This window comes from Uloborus diversus, chromosome 7 (genome assembly GCF_026930045.1).
Source record: "Uloborus diversus isolate 005 chromosome 7, Udiv.v.3.1, whole genome shotgun sequence".
Taxonomy (NCBI): Eukaryota; Metazoa; Arthropoda; class Arachnida; order Araneae; family Uloboridae; genus Uloborus; species Uloborus diversus.
Genome location: NC_072737.1, coordinates 2,981,791 through 3,002,955, shown reverse-complemented (window position 1 = coordinate 3,002,955; position 21,165 = coordinate 2,981,791). Strand labels below are relative to the sequence as shown.

At 40.4% G+C, this 21,165-nt stretch overlaps 1 protein-coding gene across 6 annotated transcripts in view; it reads left to right on the top strand.

Moving 5' to 3' along the window:
• The window catches only part of LOC129226601 (phosphatidylinositol 4-kinase type 2-beta-like), a 29,308-nt gene extending 12,518 nt beyond the window's left edge, over positions 1-16,790 (top strand). For 2 of the 6 annotated variants that reach the window (XR_008580803.1, XR_008580802.1), the window contains one exon: positions 7,564-7,785. Coding sequence is in view for 4 of the 6 variants with exons in the window: in XM_054861229.1 (XP_054717204.1) it covers positions 7,564-7,790; positions 15,148-16,176 (1,256 nt within the window). In the remaining 2 variants the exon portion in view is untranslated. Of the gene's footprint in view, positions 1-7,563; positions 7,791-12,286; positions 12,345-13,495; positions 13,587-13,873; positions 13,985-15,147 lie in introns of those variants that run through there. The other 4 variants (XM_054861229.1, XM_054861228.1, XM_054861226.1 and 1 more) reach the window with 4 other exon arrangements.
• The last annotated feature ends 4,375 nt before the right edge of the window (positions 16,791-21,165 follow it).

Genomic DNA, 21,165 nt, shown 5'->3' with positions numbered 1-21,165 from the left:
AAACTAAACAAAATATAAATCTAAAGTGTTTTGGGATTTTTCTGAAAACACTATTAATAGGGGTAAACCAGTCTTCGCACTCTTACCCCGTCAAGGGACTAGTTGCCTATGAGCAAAAACACCTGTTAAAAAACTCAAAATATTCAAAAAAAAAAAAATGAAAAGCATGTTCTTAAATTGACTAACTTCTCCCCTAATCGCTAGCGCAGCCAGAAATACCATTCTGGAGGAGTTTTTTTGATCAAAGAAACCTTCTGGAAGGGGTTATTTGATGAAAAATACCTTCTAGAGGGGGTGTTTTTAATCAAAAATAACTTCTGAAGGGGTTTTTTTTGATCAAAACAGCACTTTCATAAGCATAAACTACTGTATTCGAATTTGCATTGACTTTCTTCCGATAGATTTACGTTTCAAGGTCATTGTCGGAGTACGATAGCGAAGGGTGGTTTAACCCCTATTAATGGTATTTTCAGAAAAAGCCTGAAAAACGTTAACCTTAGTTTGTTCGGTTTTTCACATTTTCAGTCATTATTTGAATTTTTATAATTAAAAATTTAGAATGAAAGAATGCCGGTAAATTTTACCACTTTAAAAGTGTTCATTGCCGTAAAAAAAAAAAAAAAAAAAAAAAAAAAAAAAAATACGTGTTCAATATTTAAGTGTTGTATCGATGTGCAAAGTTTCCGGTTTTGAGCTATCCGCTTCTCCTGGTTGGAGTTGGAGGCGTCCATGTCCTACACACACGCACGTTCACACACACACATACACACACACGACTTCGCACACATACACACACACGACTTCACACACATACACTCACACACACCTACGTGCATACACACAGGTCTACGCACACTCACAACTAATGCACAAGTAACCGCCTAGGAGCAGAGGCAGACTTGGGGGGGGGGTACAGGAGCCGTTTCTAGAAACAATAACTCCAATGAGTAGGGTCCTGTCTCAGTTCGTGATTGCTAAAAACATAATTTGAATTCAAAATTTCAGAATTCAAATTAATTATTTTTTCTTTTGTTTTTCTTGGAAAAGCTGGAAAATTTGATTTTTTTTTACGGGTTTACTAATCATGCTTTCGTTCAAAAATTAAAAAGGGCTTAATATTTAAAAATATATATCGTCTTTATTATTTTTTCCTTCTTAGAAATATTCACAAAACTTTTGCTATAAAATAAGCCTTTCTGTTTTCCGACTGCCTGTAGATTTCTAAATTAAAACAGCAAAATTTATCCAAATTACTCAAATCTTCATTCGACAGTTAATTTTGAATTGGGTGGGATTTAATAAAAATGGTTTTTTTTTTTTTTTTTTTTTTTTTTTTTTTTTTTTTTTTTTTTTTTTTTTAAGCAATCACGATTGCTTATTGCTTTTATTTGACTGTTTTGATGTGCTATCATTTTATTTTCCCGTCAGCACCCTCTGCAGAATCACCGTCGACCGGCTCCTCACGATGCTGCTCCTCTGGCGAAAACCGTCTCCAGGTTGCATCCATGTCCTACACACACGCACATACACAAACACACACATACACAAACATACACCTACACACATACACAAGAACATACACACACATACAACTACACACACAGACACATACACCTACACACAGACACATACACACAAACACATACACACGCATAAACACATACACACACGCATACATACAGACACATACATACACAACTACCCACACATTCATGCCTGCACACAGACACAAACACATATGTCTACACACACATCCCCCCACACACACATTCATACACACAACTACCCACGCACTTATGCCTGCGCACAGACACAAACACACGTGCCTACACACACATACACAACTCCTACACACACATACACAACCCCTACACACAAACACACATACCCTCCCACACACAAACACACACTCGTGATTGCGAAAAACATAATTTGAATTCAAGATGTCAAAACTCTTTTTTTTTTTTTTTTATTGAAACGAATGATACCCGCACATTAAATGTAGACACTTTCATAAATTACCGGGTTTGAGTTTTCTTCGGTGAGTAATACGAAAGAAAGGAAGGAAAAAAACCTTGCGCTCGTTTGAACTGATCATGAGTAAAGATCATATGAGCGAAATCGGGGGGGGGGGGAGCGAACATGACGGAAGCTTGCGGTTTGCGGTCAAGTTTAGATTTCCCGCATTGTCTCCTAAAGCTATCTGATGACATAAGATCTTCGGATTTGGGGATTTTTCTTTTCGTTTTGCACATTTTTTTACTTTCTTCTATATCTAATATATAGAAGAAAGTATTGGATTCGTGCAAATTTTCGAATTTCGAATTTTGACGGATTCGAACGTTTTGAGGTGTGCTGAGTCCATTTCGACCATTTTTGGAAAATGTCTGTCTGTGTGTGTGTGTGTATGTGTGTGTGTGTATGTGTGTCACGTCTGTGTGTGACCAGTTTTTTGTGGCCGCTCTACAACAAAAACTACCGCATGAAATCGAACGAAATTTAGTACACATATGTGCCCCTATGTGAACTTGTGCCCATTAGTTTTTGGCGCGAATTCCTCCAAGGGGGGTGGAGCAATGGGACGTTTTTCGAGTTACGCGTGCTTGCTATTCCTCAGGAAGTAACTGGCGGAATCAAACAAAATTTGGTCCATATGTTGGTATTAACAGGAACAGGTGCTGATTCAATTTTGGTGTCAATAACTTAAACGGGGGTTGAGCTATAGAACGCTTTTTGTCGTCAATTGTGACTGCTGTATCTCAAGAAATAATGAACGGAATGAAAGAAAAATTTATCGGCAAGTAGCCCTTAGTGGGTATAAGAACTGATTTTATTTTTGTGTCAACAGCTAAAAAGGGGGTAGCGCAATCACCCGTTCTTTTTTTCTATTTTGAGTGCCCTATCTCAAGAAGTAATGCTACGTTCTGGTTGAAATTTGGAATATATGTGAATCCATATGTAAACAGGCTTTGGTTCAATTTTGTCGCCGATCGCTCGAAGAGGTGTTGATTTTTTTTTTTTTTTTTTTTTTTTTTTTTTTTTTTTCGAATAAAAATAGCTTTATTAATGCAACAATAAGAAAGATAAATCGTAATAGATTATCCTCTGCGTATTTCTCGTGATTTTAATTGTATGGAAATGATCGGAAATATTATCTCAATGATTTAAAATTTTTAACTGTTGCCATCTTATGTTTGTTAACAAATAAAATATTTGTAATTAATTCAAGCAAGGCTTTTAAAATAACTTTCAATTTTCGCTCTTTGCTTTGCTTTTGCAATAATTCAGACATTGGGATGGTCGTCAAGTTTTTGCATGTGTCATTTTGTTTTTGTTGGGAATATTGCTTCCTCGTCAAGCATGGGGAGGGATCAGAAAAAAAAAAAGAAAAATATAGAAGAAAGTTTCGTGATGGCCACAACATACTAGTCTAACTTTGTTTCTTTCCTTTTAAGATCTGTGTGTTTTTTAATCATTTTCGAAGAAAATTCGGATCTTATTTCTCTTTTTTTCCTTCAGTCAACTTATCCGCGGCATTGCGTGGCATAATTGCCGCGGACATTAAAAATTGCGGATAAACCGCAAAAAGACTGAATTGAGGGACAAATAACTTACAAATTGTCCTTCCTCAAAAACTTAGCTGTATCGATAAATAATACTTTTTTCAAACAGTGAAAATATGTACAGTAAAGTAAAAATTTTTGTATTTTTGCGGAACAGAACTCAACATCAATAAACAGCAAGTGTATGTACTAGGGGTGCGACATCGATGTCGATGTTTTGGAAACATCGATGTTTTTCTTGCGATGTTTTTGGACCATCGATGTTTTGGTTTCGATGTTTTTCCGATGTTGATGTTTTTGCATTTTAATTGAAAATTATCATAAAATTTGCTCCAATTTTCTCGCTAGGTAATTAAGTTTACTTATGGAGTTGGAAAAAAAAAAATATTTTTTTTGCACCCATTTTATAAGATCAATTTTTCTGTGTAGAGGATGATTTTTGGGAATATCACTACAAGATAGTAAAAGATTAATTAGAGAGTGAGGAAGAGGTCAAAGCTATTGGAAGAACCCGACACTGGTAGTCTGGTGGTCTATTTCAAGGCTCCAGTTCTTAAACTTAAGGGATATCTTATACGTTACTGCGGTGAAAATTATATCTTTCAAAATTCAGAGCTGTAGCAGTAAAAGTTGCTTTAAAGTATTTGATAGTGATGGCAATTTCTGTTCCATCGGAAAGAGATGTTTCTCTGAGTGGTGGGATAGTCTGCGAAAAGAGAAATGCGCTTCTGGGGGACGAAGTAAACAAACTTCTTTTTCTCCAACTGTCAACACCAATATTCGGGGTTACTTATCAACTTCCCCCAATATGTCGTCCCTCTATTACGTACAATTTGTGTTTAGTTATTAACTAACAGTACAACACATATTTTTTGCTCTTAAAAATAATTGTTAGAATGAATTTTGTATTTTTAAAATAATTAGCACAGCTTTTTCTCATCATTAAACTGACGGTAAGTGCTATGATACATTTTTTCTTAGATTCTTTTTTGATGTAAATTTACTTTTAGTTTCATTCAGTTTGAAAATGTTTCCCTTTTTACTGTAACTAGTTGTATTAATCGGTGCTTGACTTATAATCAATTTTTGTCCTACTATAATACCAATATGTTACGAAATTATTCTTATTAAATTATATTTATGATTTGAAGTTCAGTATTTTCAATATATTCTTCGGATACGTATTCTTGCTTAAATTAGTGTAGGATATTCAAAAATATATGTTATACATTGATAAAAAGATCGATGTTTGGAAACATCGATGTTTTTTGGTCGATGTATCAATAACATCGATGTAATAATTTCTAACATCGATGTTTTGCCATCGATGCCGCACCTCTAGTATGTACGATGAAGAAACCACAAAAAAAATTTAAAAAATAAAACCAAAAAACTAAGTTTCAATTTACAAATTTTCGATTATTTGCTTTTTGCTGCTAAAATAAACCTTCCTGATCGTTGATTCACTCGCGGATTTTACGCCCCGTGGATAATCGGAAGTTTACTAAAAAAAAAAAAAAAAAAAAAAACATTTGTTAATATCCGCAGCTAAACCGCATTCCCTGATGTACCTGAAACTTTATGATTTTGTTTAAATGTAGTCAGCTGCTTTCATCATTTCAACGAATACGCATTTTCGAATGAATTCATCAGTCATAAAATCTCCGACTTGAAATTGAAGTCAAGCCCCTTTGTTTTTATTCATATTTGCTGCTAAATTCATTGTATTTTCATAAACAAACCTGATTCAATAGTTAGTAGCATTGAACTTGCATTTTAGAAAAGCACTTAAATAAATCAATTATTTCGTGAAGAAATTTGGTGTACACGTTCTTAAAACGTCGAAGCAACGTTTAAAATCCACTAAAAGGCAAAAATTATTTTGTTTAATGTTTGAAACTTGTCGCACACGAGTGAATACAGTAGACCCTCGTTTTACACGTGATTTACGATTCACGGCAATATCACGTAAATCAAAACTGCGTGAATTACGACTTAATAGTAGTGTTGAAACAGAAATTAGGTTCACAGATGAAAAAAATACTTTATTCTAGTGATGACTAATTATATATAAGTTTAATGTGTACTAAAAAACACAACATGCATGAAGAAAAAAGGAATTAACTTAGTGTTAATAAAAAAGAGCTGTTTATGATATTTTTTTGGCAGTCATTAATTATTGTTCTCTGTTGTTGTTGTAAACTTCTCTGAAAAAGCGTGGTAAGCACTCTGCCTCGTTAGCACTTTTCTCCCTGCTAATGATTTAATAAACAATAATAATATATATCAGCAAAATGAACTTGGAACTGCAAACGGATAGTAGGGGTGGGGAAAAAATGTGATCGCTTCAGAGAAGGTTACCAGCTTCAAAATTATCGCCACTTAGCGTCTGACGTTAAACCTTTATAGTGACTTGATTAGAAAATATTATCATCATTTTACCAGCTTGGCAATCTTTGCATTTCTATGGTGCGATTAGTAACTGTTATTTTGGGAGAAAATTATATGGGTTTGATTTTTCGATGCTGGCAGTGATCATTAACTTTAAATTATCTTTTATTTACCTTTTTTTTCCTTTAGATGCCCTACATTTTGAAAAGTTCAATCTTTTTTTCTTTTTTTACATCGATATGAGAATCATTTTTTTTAACTAACTTCGCTTTATTAATATACAAATAAATGAAAAGTATCTTTATTTTTGCTAAAACGCTTATTTCAAGTTTTTATAGCGAAATTCCATTTTTTAGTATGAGTGAAAAATTAAAATGCCGATTCAATGGTTTAATTTTATTTTTGCTTCAACTGCGTCGATCGATATTAATGATATGCTTTCAAGGGCCTCTAAAATGCAATTCTAAAATAATTTTATCAAAAATATTTCTTTTACAAGCCGTTTTTATACTTTTGATGCCTTCACTTTGAGCATTGCGATCTCTTTGCATCCGCTATCGGAATCCGATTTTTCGAATTTTTGACATTTAGTACGCTTTATTAAGAGGTAAACAAATAAAATCTCTTTTTATTTTTGTTAAAACCATTGACTTTATAAGTTTTAAACGAAATTGCTATGGCTCTTTAAGAGTATTTTGGGCCAAAAAGTTAAATGCTGAACCCCTGCCTGAATTTTATTTTTATTTTTATTTATTTTTTTGTTACAATTATTTTAAATACTATACATATAACATTTCTAGAAAGATTTAACACAGAATGGTAAACAAATATTGATACTTGAGGGGTGCCCATCTCCTAGAGAGCGATGCCCCGCCCCCCAAATACCAGAAAATCACTCAATAATAATATCATCAACAGAAAAGAAGAAAACACTCAACTTATTGTTGAGTTTAACACTCAACAATACACTTCACACACAACTTTGACAACTAAACACTCAACCAAACACTCAACAACTAAACACACAACTAAACACTCAACTTTGTTTAGTTATATTGAGGAATGATTGCCGTTGTTCTTGGATATCGCATGGCATAGTTCTTGAAGAAAAGTTTCAATAGTGCAGTATTTGCGCCATCGAAATTCTGAAACTTCGTTTTTACACAAAAAAAAAAGGAAAACTTTTTGATTTTCACAAAATTAATTGCATTTTTCACAAAATTATTTGATTTTTCACAAAAAAAAACGGACCTTGGGAAAAATCCTGGGCAGACCCTTGATTCCTCGAGCTTGATCGACAACCGTGGCTTAAGATCTACCCCTTTCCTGTTGTGGAAAATCTCCATAAAAATCCTCGAGTATACCTGTGCTTGCAAGAGGGCGCTTTTCGATATGCAAATTTCCTACCTGTCGGTTCAATTTAGTGTGCTGTATTTCTGTTAATGTATCGTGGATTCGTGGCATTATAGCTTGGTTTTTGTTGATGTCAGTCGTCTCGTGGCAGTTCGAATAGCAAGGGCAATTTGGAAGCCCTTTCGTGTGTAGAATCCAAAAAAAGTTAATTTATGTTTCAGATAGTTGCCTTAGCATTTTCTTTACCTGTTTCCAGATATGCCTATTTCGGGAAAGATCAATGACTGCTTGCCCGACATAGCCCTGTGCCCCTTGAATGTTCCGAGCGACAGCCCCCAAGAGAGCCAGCCCCTCCTGAACAGGATGGACTCGGAGCCCTGCTGCAGCGTCAACGTCTTCCCGGAAGACATCCAGTTCACGTGCACCGTGCGAGAGGCAGAACACGCCATCCTGCACGGCGTCATCCCCGAGAGGATCTACCAGGTAGGAGGCCGGATCGCCATTTTTGTTGAAACTGTCTTTTTGAGTGGCAATTAGTTTAGTTATATCAAGGAATGATCGCCGTTGTGCTTGGACATCGCATGGTATAGTCCTTGAAGAAAATCGGCCACCGTAAACTAAATTTTAAGTGGTTCCAGCATAAGACACTAATACTCAGAGTCAACGAAAGACCATGTTAGCCTGGTCAGAAACCAGAAGCCAGTCTCTTGAGGATTGGAACCGGAGCAGTAGACATTTTATAATTTTTATGCTTTTGTGGGCGGGGACGGTAACGAATCTGACCAAGAGCCCTGCTGCAACGTCAATGTCTTCCCAGAGGACATCCAGTTCACGTGCACCGTGCGCGAGGCAGAACACGCCATCCTGCACGGCGTCATCCCCGAGAGGATCTACCAGGTAGGAGGCCGGATCGCCATTTTTGTTGAAACTGTCTTTTTGAGTGGCAATTAGTTTAGTTATATCAAGGAATGATCGCCGTTGTGCTTGGACATCGCATGGTATAGTCCTTGAAGAAAATCGGCCACCGTAAACTAAATTTTAAGTGGTTCCAGCATAAGACACTAATACTCAGAGTCAACGAAAGACCATGTTAGCCTGGTCAGAAACCAGAAGCCAGTCTCTTGAGGATTGGAACCGGAGCAGTAGACATTTTATAAGTTTTATGGTTTTGAGGGAGGGGGCGGTAACGAATCTGACCAGGAGCCCTGCTGCAACGTCAATGTCTTCCCAGAGGACATCCAGTTCACGTGCACCGTGCGAGAGGCAGAACACGCCATCCTGCACGGCGTCATCCCCGAGAGGATCTACCAGGTAGGAGGCCGGATCGCCATTTTTGTTGAAACTGTCTTTTTGAGTGGCAATTAGTTTAGTTATATCAAGGAATGATCGCCGTTGTGCTTGGACATCGCATGGTATAGTCCTTGAAGAAAATCGGCCACCGTAAACTAAATTTTAAGTGGTTCCAGCATAAGACACTAATACTCAGAGTCAACGAAAGACCATGTTAGCCTGGTCAGAAACCAGAAGCCAGTCTCTTGAGGATTGGAACCGGAGCAGTAGACATTTTATAATTTTTATGCTTTTGTGGGCGGGGACGGTAACGAATCTGACCAAGAGCCCTGCTGCAACGTCAATGTCTTCCCAGAGGACATCCAGTTCACGTGCACCGTGCGCGAGGCAGAACACGCCATCCTGCACGGCGTCATCCCCGAGAGGATCTACCAGGTAGGAGGCCGGATCGCCATTTTTGTTGAAACTGTCTTTTTGAGTGGCAATTAGTTTAGTTATATCAAGGAATGATCGCCGTTGTGCTTGGACATCGCATGGTATAGTCCTTGAAGAAAATCGGCCACCGTAAACTAAATTTTAAGTGGTTCCAGCATAAGACACTAATACTCAGAGTCAACGAAAGACCATGTTAGCCTGGTCAGAAACCAGAAGCCAGTCTCTTGAGGATTGGAACCGGAGCAGTAGACATTTTATAAGTTTTATGGTTTTGAGGGAGGGGGCGGTAACGAATCTGACCAGGAGCCCTGCTGCAACGTCAATGTCTTCCCAGAGGACATCCAGTTCACGTGCACCGTGCGAGAGGCAGAACACGCCATCCTGCACGGCGTCATCCCCGAGAGGATCTACCAGGTAGGAGGCCGGATCGCCATTTTTGTTGAAACTGTCTTTTTGAGTGGCAATTAGTTTAGTTATATCAAGGAATGATCGCCGTTGTGCTTGGACATCGCATGGTATAGTCCTTGAAGAAAATCGGCCACCGTAAACTAAATTTTAAGTGGTTCCAGCATAAGACACTAATACTCAGAGTCAACGAAAGACCATGTTAGCCTGGTCAGAAACCAGAAGCCAGTCTCTTGAGGATTGGAACCGGAGCAGTAGACATTTTATAATTTTTATGCTTTTGTGGGCGGGGACGGTAACGAATCTGACCAAGAGCCCTGCTGCAACGTCAATGTCTTCCCAGAGGACATCCAGTTCACGTGCACCGTGCGAGAGGCAGAACACGCCATCCTGCACGGCGTCATCCCCGAGAGGATCTACCAGGTAGGAGGCCGGATCGCCATTTTTGTTGAAACTGTCTTTTTGAGTGGCAATTAGTTTAGTTATATCAAGGAATGATCGCCGTTGTGCTTGGACATCGCATGGTATAGTCCTTGAAGAAAATCGGCCACCGTAAACTAAATTTTAAGTGGTTCCAGCATAAGACACTAATACTCAGAGTCAACGAAAGACCATGTTAGCCTGGTCAGAAACCAGAAGCCAGTCTCTTGAGGATTGGAACCGGAGCAGTAGACATTTTATAAGTTTTATGGTTTTGAGGGAGGGGGCGGTAACGAATCTGACCAGGAGCCCTGCTGCAACGTCAATGTCTTCCCAGAGGACATCCAGTTCACGTGCACCGTGCGCGAGGCAGAACACGCCATCCTGCACGGCGTCATCCCCGAGAGGATCTACCAGGTAGGAGGCCGGTTCACCGTTTTTGTTAAAACTGTCTTTTTGAGTGGCAATTAGTTTAGTTATATCAAGGAATGATCGCCGTTGTACTTGGACATCGCATGGTATAGTCCTTGAAGAAAATCGGCCACCGTAAACTAAATTTTAAGTGGTTCCAGCATAAGACACTAATACTCAGAGTCAACGAAAGACCATGTTAGCCTGGTCAGAAACCAGAAGCCAGTCTCTTGAGGATTGGAACCGGAGCAGTAGACATTTTATAATTTTTATGCTTTTGTGGGCGGGGACGGTAACGAATCTGACCAAGAGCCCTGCTGCAACGTCAATGTCTTCCCAGAGGACATCCAGTTCACGTGCACCGTGCGCGAGGCAGAACACGCCATCCTGCACGGCGTCATCCCCGAGAGGATCTACCAGGTAGGAGGCCGGTTCGCCGTTTTTGTTGAAACTGTCTTTTTGAGTGGCAATTAGTTTAGTTATATCAAGGAATGATCGCCGTTGTACTTGGACATCGCATGGTATAGTCCTTGAAGAAAATCGGCCACCGTAAACTAAATTTTAAGTGGTTCCAGCATAAGACACTAATACTCAGAGTCAACGAAAGACCATGTTAGCCTGGTCAGAAACCAGAAGCCAGTCTCTTGAGGATTGGAACCGGAGCAGTAGACATTTTATAATTTTTATGCTTTTGTGGGCGGGGACGGTAACGAATCTGACCAAGAGCCCTGCTGCAACGTCAATGTCTTCCCAGAGGACATCCAGTTCACGTGCACCGTGCGAGAGGCAGAACACGCCATCCTGCACGGCGTCATCCCCGAGAGGATCTACCAGGTAGGAGGCCGGATCGCCATTTTTGTTGAAACTGTCTTTTTGAGTGGCAATTAGTTTAGTTATATCAAGGAATGATCGCCGTTGTGCTTGGACATCGCATGGTATAGTCCTTGAAGAAAATCGGCCACCGTAAACTAAATTTTAAGTGGTTCCAGCATAAGACACTAATACTCAGAGTCAACGAAAGACCATGTTAGCCTGGTCAGAAACCAGAAGCCAGTCTCTTGAGGATTGGAACCGGAGCAGTAGACATTTTATAAGTTTTATGGTTTTGAGGGAGGGGGCGGTAACGAATCTGACCAGGAGCCCTGCTGCAACGTCAATGTCTTCCCAGAGGACATCCAGTTCACGTGCACCGTGCGCGAGGCAGAACACGCCATCCTGCACGGCGTCATCCCCGAGAGGATCTACCAGGTAGGAGGCCGGTTCACCGTTTTTGTTAAAACTGTCTTTTTGAGTGGCAATTAGTTTAGTTATATCAAGGAATGATCGCCGTTGTACTTGGACATCGCATGGTATAGTCGTTGAAGAAAATCGGCCACCGTAAACTAAATTTTAAGTGGTTCCAGCATAAGACACTAATACTCAGAGTCAACGAAAGACCATGTTAGCCTGGTCAGAAACCAGAAGCCAGTCTCTTGAGGATTGGAACCGGAGCAGTAGACATTTTATAATTTTTATGCTTTTGTGGGCGGGGACGGTAACGAATCTGACCAAGAGCCCTGCTGCAACGTCAATGTCTTCCCAGAGGACATCCAGTTCACGTGCACCGTGCGCGAGGCAGAACACGCCATCCTGCACTCCGTCATCCCCGAGAGGATCTACCAGGTAGGAGGCCGGTTCGCCGTTTTTGTTAAAACTGTCTTTTTGAGTGGTAATTAGTTTAGTTATATCAAGGAATGATCGCCGTTGTACTTGGACATCGCATGGTATAGTCCTTGAAGAAAATCGGCCACCGTAAACTAAATTTTAAGTGGTTCCAGCATAAGACACTAATACTCAGAGTCAACGAAAGACCATGTTAGCCTGGTCAGAAACCAGAAGCCAGTCTCTTGAGGATTGGAACCGGAGCAGTAGACATTTTATAATTTTTATGCTTTTGTGGGCGGGGACGGTAACGAATCTGACCAAGAGCCCTGCTGCAACGTCAATGTCTTCCCAGAGGACATCCAGTTCACGTGCACCGTGCGAGAGGCAGAACACGCCATCCTGCACGGCGTCATCCCCGAGAGGATCTACCAGGTAGGAGGCCGGATCGCCATTTTTGTTGAAACTGTCTTTTTGAGTGGCAATTAGTTTAGTTATATCAAGGAATGATCGCCGTTGTGCTTGGACATCGCATGGTATAGTCCTTGAAGAAAATCGGCCACCGTAAACTAAATTTTAAGTGGTTCCAGCATAAGACACTAATACTCAGAGTCAACGAAAGACCATGTTAGCCTGGTCAGAAACCAGAAGCCAGTCTCTTGAGGATTGGAACCGGAGCAGTAGACATTTTATAAGTTTTATGGTTTTGAGGGAGGGGGCGGTAACGAATCTGACCAGGAGCCCTGCTGCAACGTCAATGTCTTCCCAGAGGACATCCAGTTCACGTGCACCGTGCGCGAGGCAGAACACGCCATCCTGCACGGCGTCATCCCCGAGAGGATCTACCAGGTAGGAGGCCGGTTCACCGTTTTTGTTAAAACTGTCTTTTTGAGTGGCAATTAGTTTAGTTATATCAAGGAATGATCGCCGTTGTACTTGGACATCGCATGGTATAGTCCTTGAAGAAAATCGGCCACCGTAAACTAAATTTTAAGTGGTTCCAGCATAAGACACTAATACTCAGAGTCAACGAAAGACCATGTTAGCCTGGTCAGAAACCAGAAGCCAGTCTCTTGAGGATTGGAACCGGAGCAGTAGACATTTTATAATTTTTATGCTTTTGTGGGCGGGGACGGTAACGAATCTGACCAAGAGCCCTGCTGCAACGTCAATGTCTTCCCAGAGGACATCCAGTTCACGTGCACCGTGCGCGAGGCAGAACACGCCATCCTGCACGGCGTCATCCCCGAGAGGATCTACCAGGTAGGAGGCCGGTTCGCCGTTTTTGTTAAAACTGTCTTTTTGAGTGGTAATTAGTTTAGTTATATCAAGGAATGATCGCCGTTGTACTTGGACATCGCATGGTATAGTCCTTGAAGAAAATCGGCCACCGTAAACTAAATTTTAAGTGGTTCCAGCATAAGACACTAATACTCAGAGTCAACGAAAGACCATGTTAGCCTGGTCAGAAACCAGAAGCCAGTCTCTTGAGGATTGGAACCGGAGCAGTAGACATTTTATAATTTTTATGCTTTTGTGGGCGGGGACGGTAACGAATCTGACCAAGAGCCCTGCTGCAACGTCAATGTCTTCCCAGAGGACATCCAGTTCACGTGCACCGTGCGCGAGGCAGAACACGCCATCCTGCACGACGTCATCCCGGAGAGGATCTACCAGGTAGGAGGCCGGTTCACCGTTTTTGTTAAAACTGTCTTTTTGAGTGGCAATTAGTTTAGTCATATCAAGGAATGATCACCGTTGTGCTTGGACATCGCATGGTATAGTCCTTGAAGAAAATCGGCCACTGTATTAACTAAATAAGACACTGATACTCAGAGTCAACGAAAGGCCATGTTAGCCTGGTCAGAAACTAGAAGCCAGTGTCTTGAGGATTGTAACTGGAGCAGTAGACATTTTATAAGTTTTATGCTTTTGTGGGCGGGGACGGTAACGAATCTGACCAGGAGCCCTGCTGCAACGTCAATGTCTTCCAAGAGGGCATCCAGTTCACGTGCACCGTGCGCGAGGCAGAACACGCCATCCTGCACGGCGTCATCCCCGAGAGGATCTACCAGGTAGGATGCCGGTTCGCCGTTTTTGTTAAAACTGTCTTTTTGAGTGGCAATTAGTTTAGTTATATCAAGGAATGATCGCCGTTGTACTTGATCATCGCATGGTATAGTCCTTGAAGAAAATCGGCCACTGTAAACTAAATTTTAAGTGGTTCCAGCATAAGACACTGATACTCAGAGTCAACGAAAGGCCATGTTAGCCTGGTCAGAAACCAGAAGCCAGCCTCTTGAGGATTGGAACTGGAGCAGTTGACATTTTATAAGTTTTATGGTTTTGAGGGGGGGGGGCGGTAACGAAACTGACTAGGAGCCCGCTTTGGTTCTCGGCGGCCCTGCTGATACTTACTAAGTAAATAGCTAAATGTGACCGTAGCGTTCAGACTGCTTTATCTAGAATTATGACTGGCCATTTTAAGTGTCTTACCTTCGAAAGTGGCAGAAAAATCTACTCTACTTGTTAAAAATGCTGTGACCATCCTGCTTCACCAGGGCACATTCTGGGTTGCATCTGACTTTCCAAGGCAGACTTGACCTCAGATCAACCCCATGGTGATCAACTTTTTAGCAGTCTACAAACTGCTGGAGCTGATCTGACATATTTCAGATCTCTTCTCGAGGATGAGCAACAACAAGTAAATACGCTATTACAACCACCGAAAAGATAGAAAGGCGAGCACCCTGTTTTACGGGCGGATATGGACGCTTCTATTAGTTTTCAGGGGTGCCAGTTTGTTTTACAAATGTGTTTTAGCCTCTAAAGTAAATAAAGTTTGAAGTGAACTAAACACACGCATCATTTTTTTTTCCTCTCATTATGGTAGAATCGTCTAAACTGGCTGCTAAACATGGAAATAGTGGCCAGACAGTAACATGAAGGAACTATTCAATTAAATGAACTACCGATAAATTAGTGGTCAGTTAAAAATCGCCCCACTAGATCTGAAGATTCATACGCAAAGCAACAACGAAGAACAAGAAAAAGTTTTATGAAGATTCACTAGATTCAATTGCCTATGCGCTCTTTGCGTTTAAGCCGAACCAAGAAGACTATCATAGACGGATATTTTCCTGAGTTCTTATAATTTAATGTATTTTGTTTTAGTTCGTTTAATCGTTCAGTCAGATATATGCTTCAGCTCTTAATCACTTACATTTTATCAATGCAGGGATCCAGCGGGAGCTACTTCGTCAAGAACATCAACAACGTCAAGGTCGGCGTCTTCAAGCCCAAGGACGAGGAGCCCTACGGCCGCCTCAACCCCAAATGGACCAAGTGGATGCACAAGATCTGCTGCCCCTGCTGTTTCGGCAGGAGCTGCCTAGTACCCAACCAGGGCTACCTGTCCGAGGCCGGGGCCTCCCTGGTGGACCAGAAGCTGCAACTCAATATCGTGCCCAAGACGAAGGTCGTGAGACTGGTCAGCGAGTCCTTCAACTATTCCGCCATCGACAGGGCGAAGTCGAGGACTAAGAGGAACATCTGCGAGAAGTTCCCGCGGTACCGGTGCCATTTCAACCGGATCGGACTGCCGCCGAAGATGGGGTCCTTCCAGCTGTTCGTGGACGGATACAGAGACGCGGAGTCTTGGCTGAAGGTGTTCGAATCGGAACACCTGCCCGAAGACCTCCAGAAGGCGTTCCACCTGCAGTTCGAGAAACTGGTCGTGCTGGACTACATCATCCGGAACACGGACCGCGGGAACGACAACTGGCTTATCCGGTACGTGAGGCCGGGCGCCGCCGATGGAAGCAAACCCGAGATCAAGGTGGCCGCCATCGACAATGGCCTGGCCTTCCCGTTCAAGCATCCCGATTCGTGGAGGGCGTATCCGTTCCACTGGGCGTGGCTGCCCATGGCGCGAGTCCCTTTCTCCTCGGAGATCCGGGACCTGGTCCTGCCCCAGCTCTCCGACTTGAACTTTGTCCAGGAGCTCTGCGACGACCTGTACGAACTCTTCAGCGTGGACCGGGGCTTCGATAAGAACGTCTTCGAGAAGCAGATGTCGGTGCTCAGGGGTCAAGTCCTGAATCTAGTCCAGGCCCTCAAGGACGCGAAGAGCCCCCTCCAGTTGGTGCAGATGCCCGCCGTCGTCATCCAGAGGAGCAAGGGGAGGAGCAAAGGGAGGTCGAGGATAGCAGACGATCACTTCACTCAGACGTTCCAGAGCAAGGCGCCCTTCTTTTCCTGGTGTTAGTCAGAGCTTCGCAGATGAAAGAGAACACTTATTTTGTTATACTCGCTGTTGCGGACATTTACTCCTGTGTTCGCACCTTTTTTTAAGCAAAATGTTTTATTGTGTTACCGATAAGAATTTACTCAATGCCCTTGTGCACGTCTTTCTAGACCCCATTCCGGTTGTAAATCTGATTGGTTGTTGCTCTTTTGACCGTCTTTAGGTATTGGCGACCTGGGGGTTGCTAGCTTTAAATGTTTATCAGCTTTTTGGCATCGGATGGAAAATTTTGAACAATCCTGACGCAATTACTTCAACGCCAACCAACCCAGTAGTTTTGGCGAAAAAATAAGCACTTCAGCAGTTCGTATATATAGGTTTCTTTACCAATCTCATTTCACTGCCGGAGTGGTGTCTAATTAAAACTCCCCTGTGCAACGCAAATGAAAGCATTTAAATGTTAATTCATTAGTGAGAATTCTATGTATATATATTTTTTCGTTCTTTATTATACTTTTGTTATTTGAACCACGCCTCCAAATTCCTGATGGAAAATCAACATTGCATCATTCGCTCAAAAAAGTAAATGCGAGCTGACAAAATATATGGATGGAATCGGGCTTGGATCTACGTACGCGCAGTACGAGGGGGGGGTCACAACACTGAGGGGACCACAGCCCGATCCATTGGTAAGGGGTGCTGGGGATTTTTTGCAGGGAGGCCCAAAATTTGTAGATCCTGTCCTCGATGGAACAGTTATCTATCTGTGATCACTTTTCGTTAAATATCTTTGTTCAAATATTTCACATTTTAACATCCTATTAGTAGTAACGAACCTTTTGTTCTGCACTGTTTTGACGCAGTTCAATCTATTTCTAGAAAGAAATGTAATTATTATTGTTTCGAGCTACATTCAGTTTAAATCACGAGCATCATTATATTGGGCAAGTTCTCACTGCTGATGTGTTTATCAGTTTAAAGATGGCTCTACTATTGAGTATGAGATAACGAGAGGTATCGTTGGTTACATGTTGTTAAATTACGTATTTGTAACACACATCTGAGGTTTTTTATAGCTGCAAGTTAGCTTGAATATAATAAACTTTTCGTTTTTGAAAGTGCCATTTTACTTCTTCATTGCTTTTAGTGAAGTCAACCATTAGTAACGTGACCAAAATCATCAGCCATGCTGTATAACGGATTGTATCACTCCGAAAAGATTTTCCGTACTGCCTTGGGAACTGGCGATTTAAAGTCTGCATTTAGCAATTATTTTTTTAAATACATGGCTTTACACATAGAACAAAATGCGAAAAAAAAAAAGAAAGTTTTCGCTGGAATTGCTTTGACCCTTTATGTTGACGGGTGTTTTTGCTCCCCTCACATTTTTATGAAAAAATAATTATTTTCTTCACTGTAATGTGTACTTTGACCACAAATAAATGAATAAAACTCCTCAGTGCATTTTTCTGTCTAGTGTTTCATTATGCGTCTTGCTTTTGAGGTGACACAAATCGTAAGTTGAGCTAAGTGATAAGTCTGCCACTTGTCTAGATCCAATGAAAAGTGATTTTATTTTCTGCTATTTGAAGTATCCTGTCTTCTCTCTCTATCTACTATATCTATCCAGTGGCGTACAAAGGGGGTGGGCTGATAGGGCTACAGCCCCCCCCCCCCCGAAATTTTCAAAATTAATTATAAAAATTATAATAAAGAACAAGTTTTTTTTTTTATGATGTATTTTTGAAATCTTACATTCGTATTGATATCAGAAAAGCGATACATGAACTTTTCTTAGCTACAGTTCATAAGTATCCCCCCCCCAGCTCAAAGACTTTCGAGCTCAGCCCCCCCCCCCCCCCCGAACTGATTTGTCTGCGTACGCCGCTGTATCTATCTACTATCTCTATATCTTTGAATGATTACTTTTTAAAAATTTCTTTCATCAAAAATGTTAGTTTTTGATGTAAAGATTCAATTCAGACAAGGAGACCTTACGGTCTCGGAAATTCCGATCAGTATGAAAGTCAGCAGAGTAGTAGTACCCCTTGAGAGTATCCACGCAGTAAAGTAATAAAGAGCACTAGCCAGAACATTCCGAAAAACAGCCTCTAAAGTTTTATATGCAGCTTGTAGAGACAGGGTTCGTACGGGTCATGGAAATCCTGGAAAGTCATGGATAAAAAATAACAGAATTTCAGACCTAGAAAAGTCATGGAAAATTGAAATTTTCATTGAAAGTCATGGAAATTTATTTCAAGTCATGAAAAAATTTCCTGGACAAAGAGAAAAGAACAGCAGCTAAAGGAGCATTAGAAATCTTGAGTGATTTAACAGTATAGCACATAAAAGCTATTAAGAGTCGAAAATTGAACGATCCAAAAATCAAATCTGAATTTTGAAATCTCATTGCATCCACTCCTGTCGCAGCTGCTTGCCATTTTTTGCGATGTGATTTTACTGCCTGGACATCACTTATTTTGAATTTACTGTTATTTTAAACACTTCTTATGTTTCATATTCTGTAGTAGCAAAATTTCACGTTCTTAGTTTTGCCACGCCCACTCAAGAAAAAAGCAATTCAATTGCATGCGAGTTCGATTCCATCACTCGTAAGGACTTTATTATTAAATTTATCAGAGTTTATCTTAATTTGTTGAATGTTTTAAAAAATAAAGATCTTAAGTCAGGCGATAGAATACAGAAAAAGAGGAATTCTAATGCTCTAAAACAGTAGTGCCCAACATACGGCACACAAAACTAATCCAAACGACCCACTGCTACGTTCAATGTCGGGAATTAAACGTATTCTGGAATTTCTGAACCTATTAATTTATATGCATTTGAAAATATGCAAATTTGTAATTAAAACAAATATACTTTTGAATCAGAAGATTGATTCATTAATGAACGTTTTTTTTTCAAAAAAGTTCTAGTTTAGAAACATAAAGGACCAAACTATGTGGCTTTATTCAAAGAACCAAAATACTGTCAAGTTAAGTGGATGATTAAAGGCACTGTTGACACTAAAAGGTAACTTTTGAAGCAAATTTATTGAAACTTAGTGATGACTCATTCAACCTTTGTCCCATTCAATATCATTCTGCCTGTTTTTTTTTTTTTTTTTTTTAAATATCAGACATTTAAGCATCGTCATATTCGCCTCGCTGCATTTTTACTTTACTTAAATTTATATGATGAAGACAAATAAGAATAGTTTAGTTTTTTAAGTGTGCACTTATATTTTTCCCATTACGAGTAAGTGCTTCAATGAGGCTGTGGCATTCATATAGACGTTTTGCTAATGCTCATTTCCAAATATTACCAAGTTTGAGATTAAATAGTGCTATTCTCTTCGTATAACGAGGTCATGAAAATTTTCATTGAAGTCATGAAAAAGTCATGGAATTTTTTCATCCAAATAGAGTATGAACCCTGTAGAGATCTCTCACCAGCAGCAGCTCAGTGGCTAATGTGGTCAGCGTACTGGATTCCCGTACAATCCATCCCGGGTTCGATACCTCTCGAAGCATTATTTATATAAATTTATGAAGCGACTGTTACAGCTAATTGATATAGATGAGTTCAAGAAAACACTTTTATTTTTAAACTAGAAAGTCGCCCGTCACGGTATGACGGGTGAAAATTTGCTTCTATGTACATTTGAAAGCACCGATTGCCTGTGTGGTGACATTTTGGTAGTCTAAGTTAAATTTGGCAATTTAACCCTAACCCCAGTAGATGGCGGCCATTGTTGACCATTTTTACGTTTCTTTATTCTCCTAAAATGACAGTCTTACCAGTAAAACAGTTGAGGTCACCGGATCGAGTTTAGCCTTGTTACGATAAAGCATTTCATAAAGCAAATTATCATGCCAAGGCGCGAGATTCATTGTTGAAACACGCGGGTTACTTCCTCATCGGCTATTATTTAGATGAGGATACGTAATGTATTATTAATAGGGATAAATTCAATCGATTATAATTTGATTTACCACGGCAACAAAATTAGGGTAGGACGTGTTGATTTATGTATAAAATTTAACAATATAGTTTTTATTTAGGAATTAAATATTTATATACATACACCAGAATGTTAATTATCATAAAAAATAGAAAATAAAAACTATGTTGATATCTTACCCAATAGCCGCGTTCATAACGGACGTTATACCCGGTAAATCCCCGCTCTGGCTCCACAAAAAACAGATTGAAAAATTCCCCGTTTCCGTGTAAAAAGAGGTTCTCCCACCAGAGAAAGCGGTTTTTACCCAGCATCCTTAGCGGCTAGTAGACGAACTTGTTTTTGCGTAGTGCATTCTGGGTAAAAACACCGTTTTCACTCCAGAAGCTAGCAGGAGTAGAAAGATTCCACATAAACCCTGCAAATAACCGGAATGCGGTGAAAAGCAGGTTTTTTTCCTGGGGTCGAAAGTGTCCATGGAAACGGCCCTACTGTATAATGGAATATTCGTAGGAAAATATTCTTCGTTAATATTCATGAAAATTTCTCCTTTTGTCGGAAAGTTTGAAGCATACCAGGCATACCAAATGATTTTATTGAAAATTGGCGATGACAGTTGATGATGGACAGTTGAGTGTATTTTTATGCAGTTTTCACGGGTATTTATTTTTTTATTATTTTCAACGAGATACGCATAATTTTGTATACGCTATATTAGATTCTTTACCTGTCTATAAAAATAGACGTCGCAAGGTTGGACAAGTGAGGTACATTTTGGCGAAAAAGGGAATTTTTCAAGAGGTGTCGAACCCGGGATAGATTGCACGGGAATCCAGAATGCTGACCACAAAGCCACGGAGCTACTGCTGGCAAAAATCTCTACTAGCATATAAACTGCGCGTAAAATTTAAGAGGCTGATTTCTCGGAATGTTCTGGCTAGTGCGTTTTATTACTTTACTGTGTGGATACTCTCGAGGGGTACTATTAAATCTGCTGAATTTCATCCCGATCATGGGCGGATTTATAGGGGGTCAGAGGGGGGCAA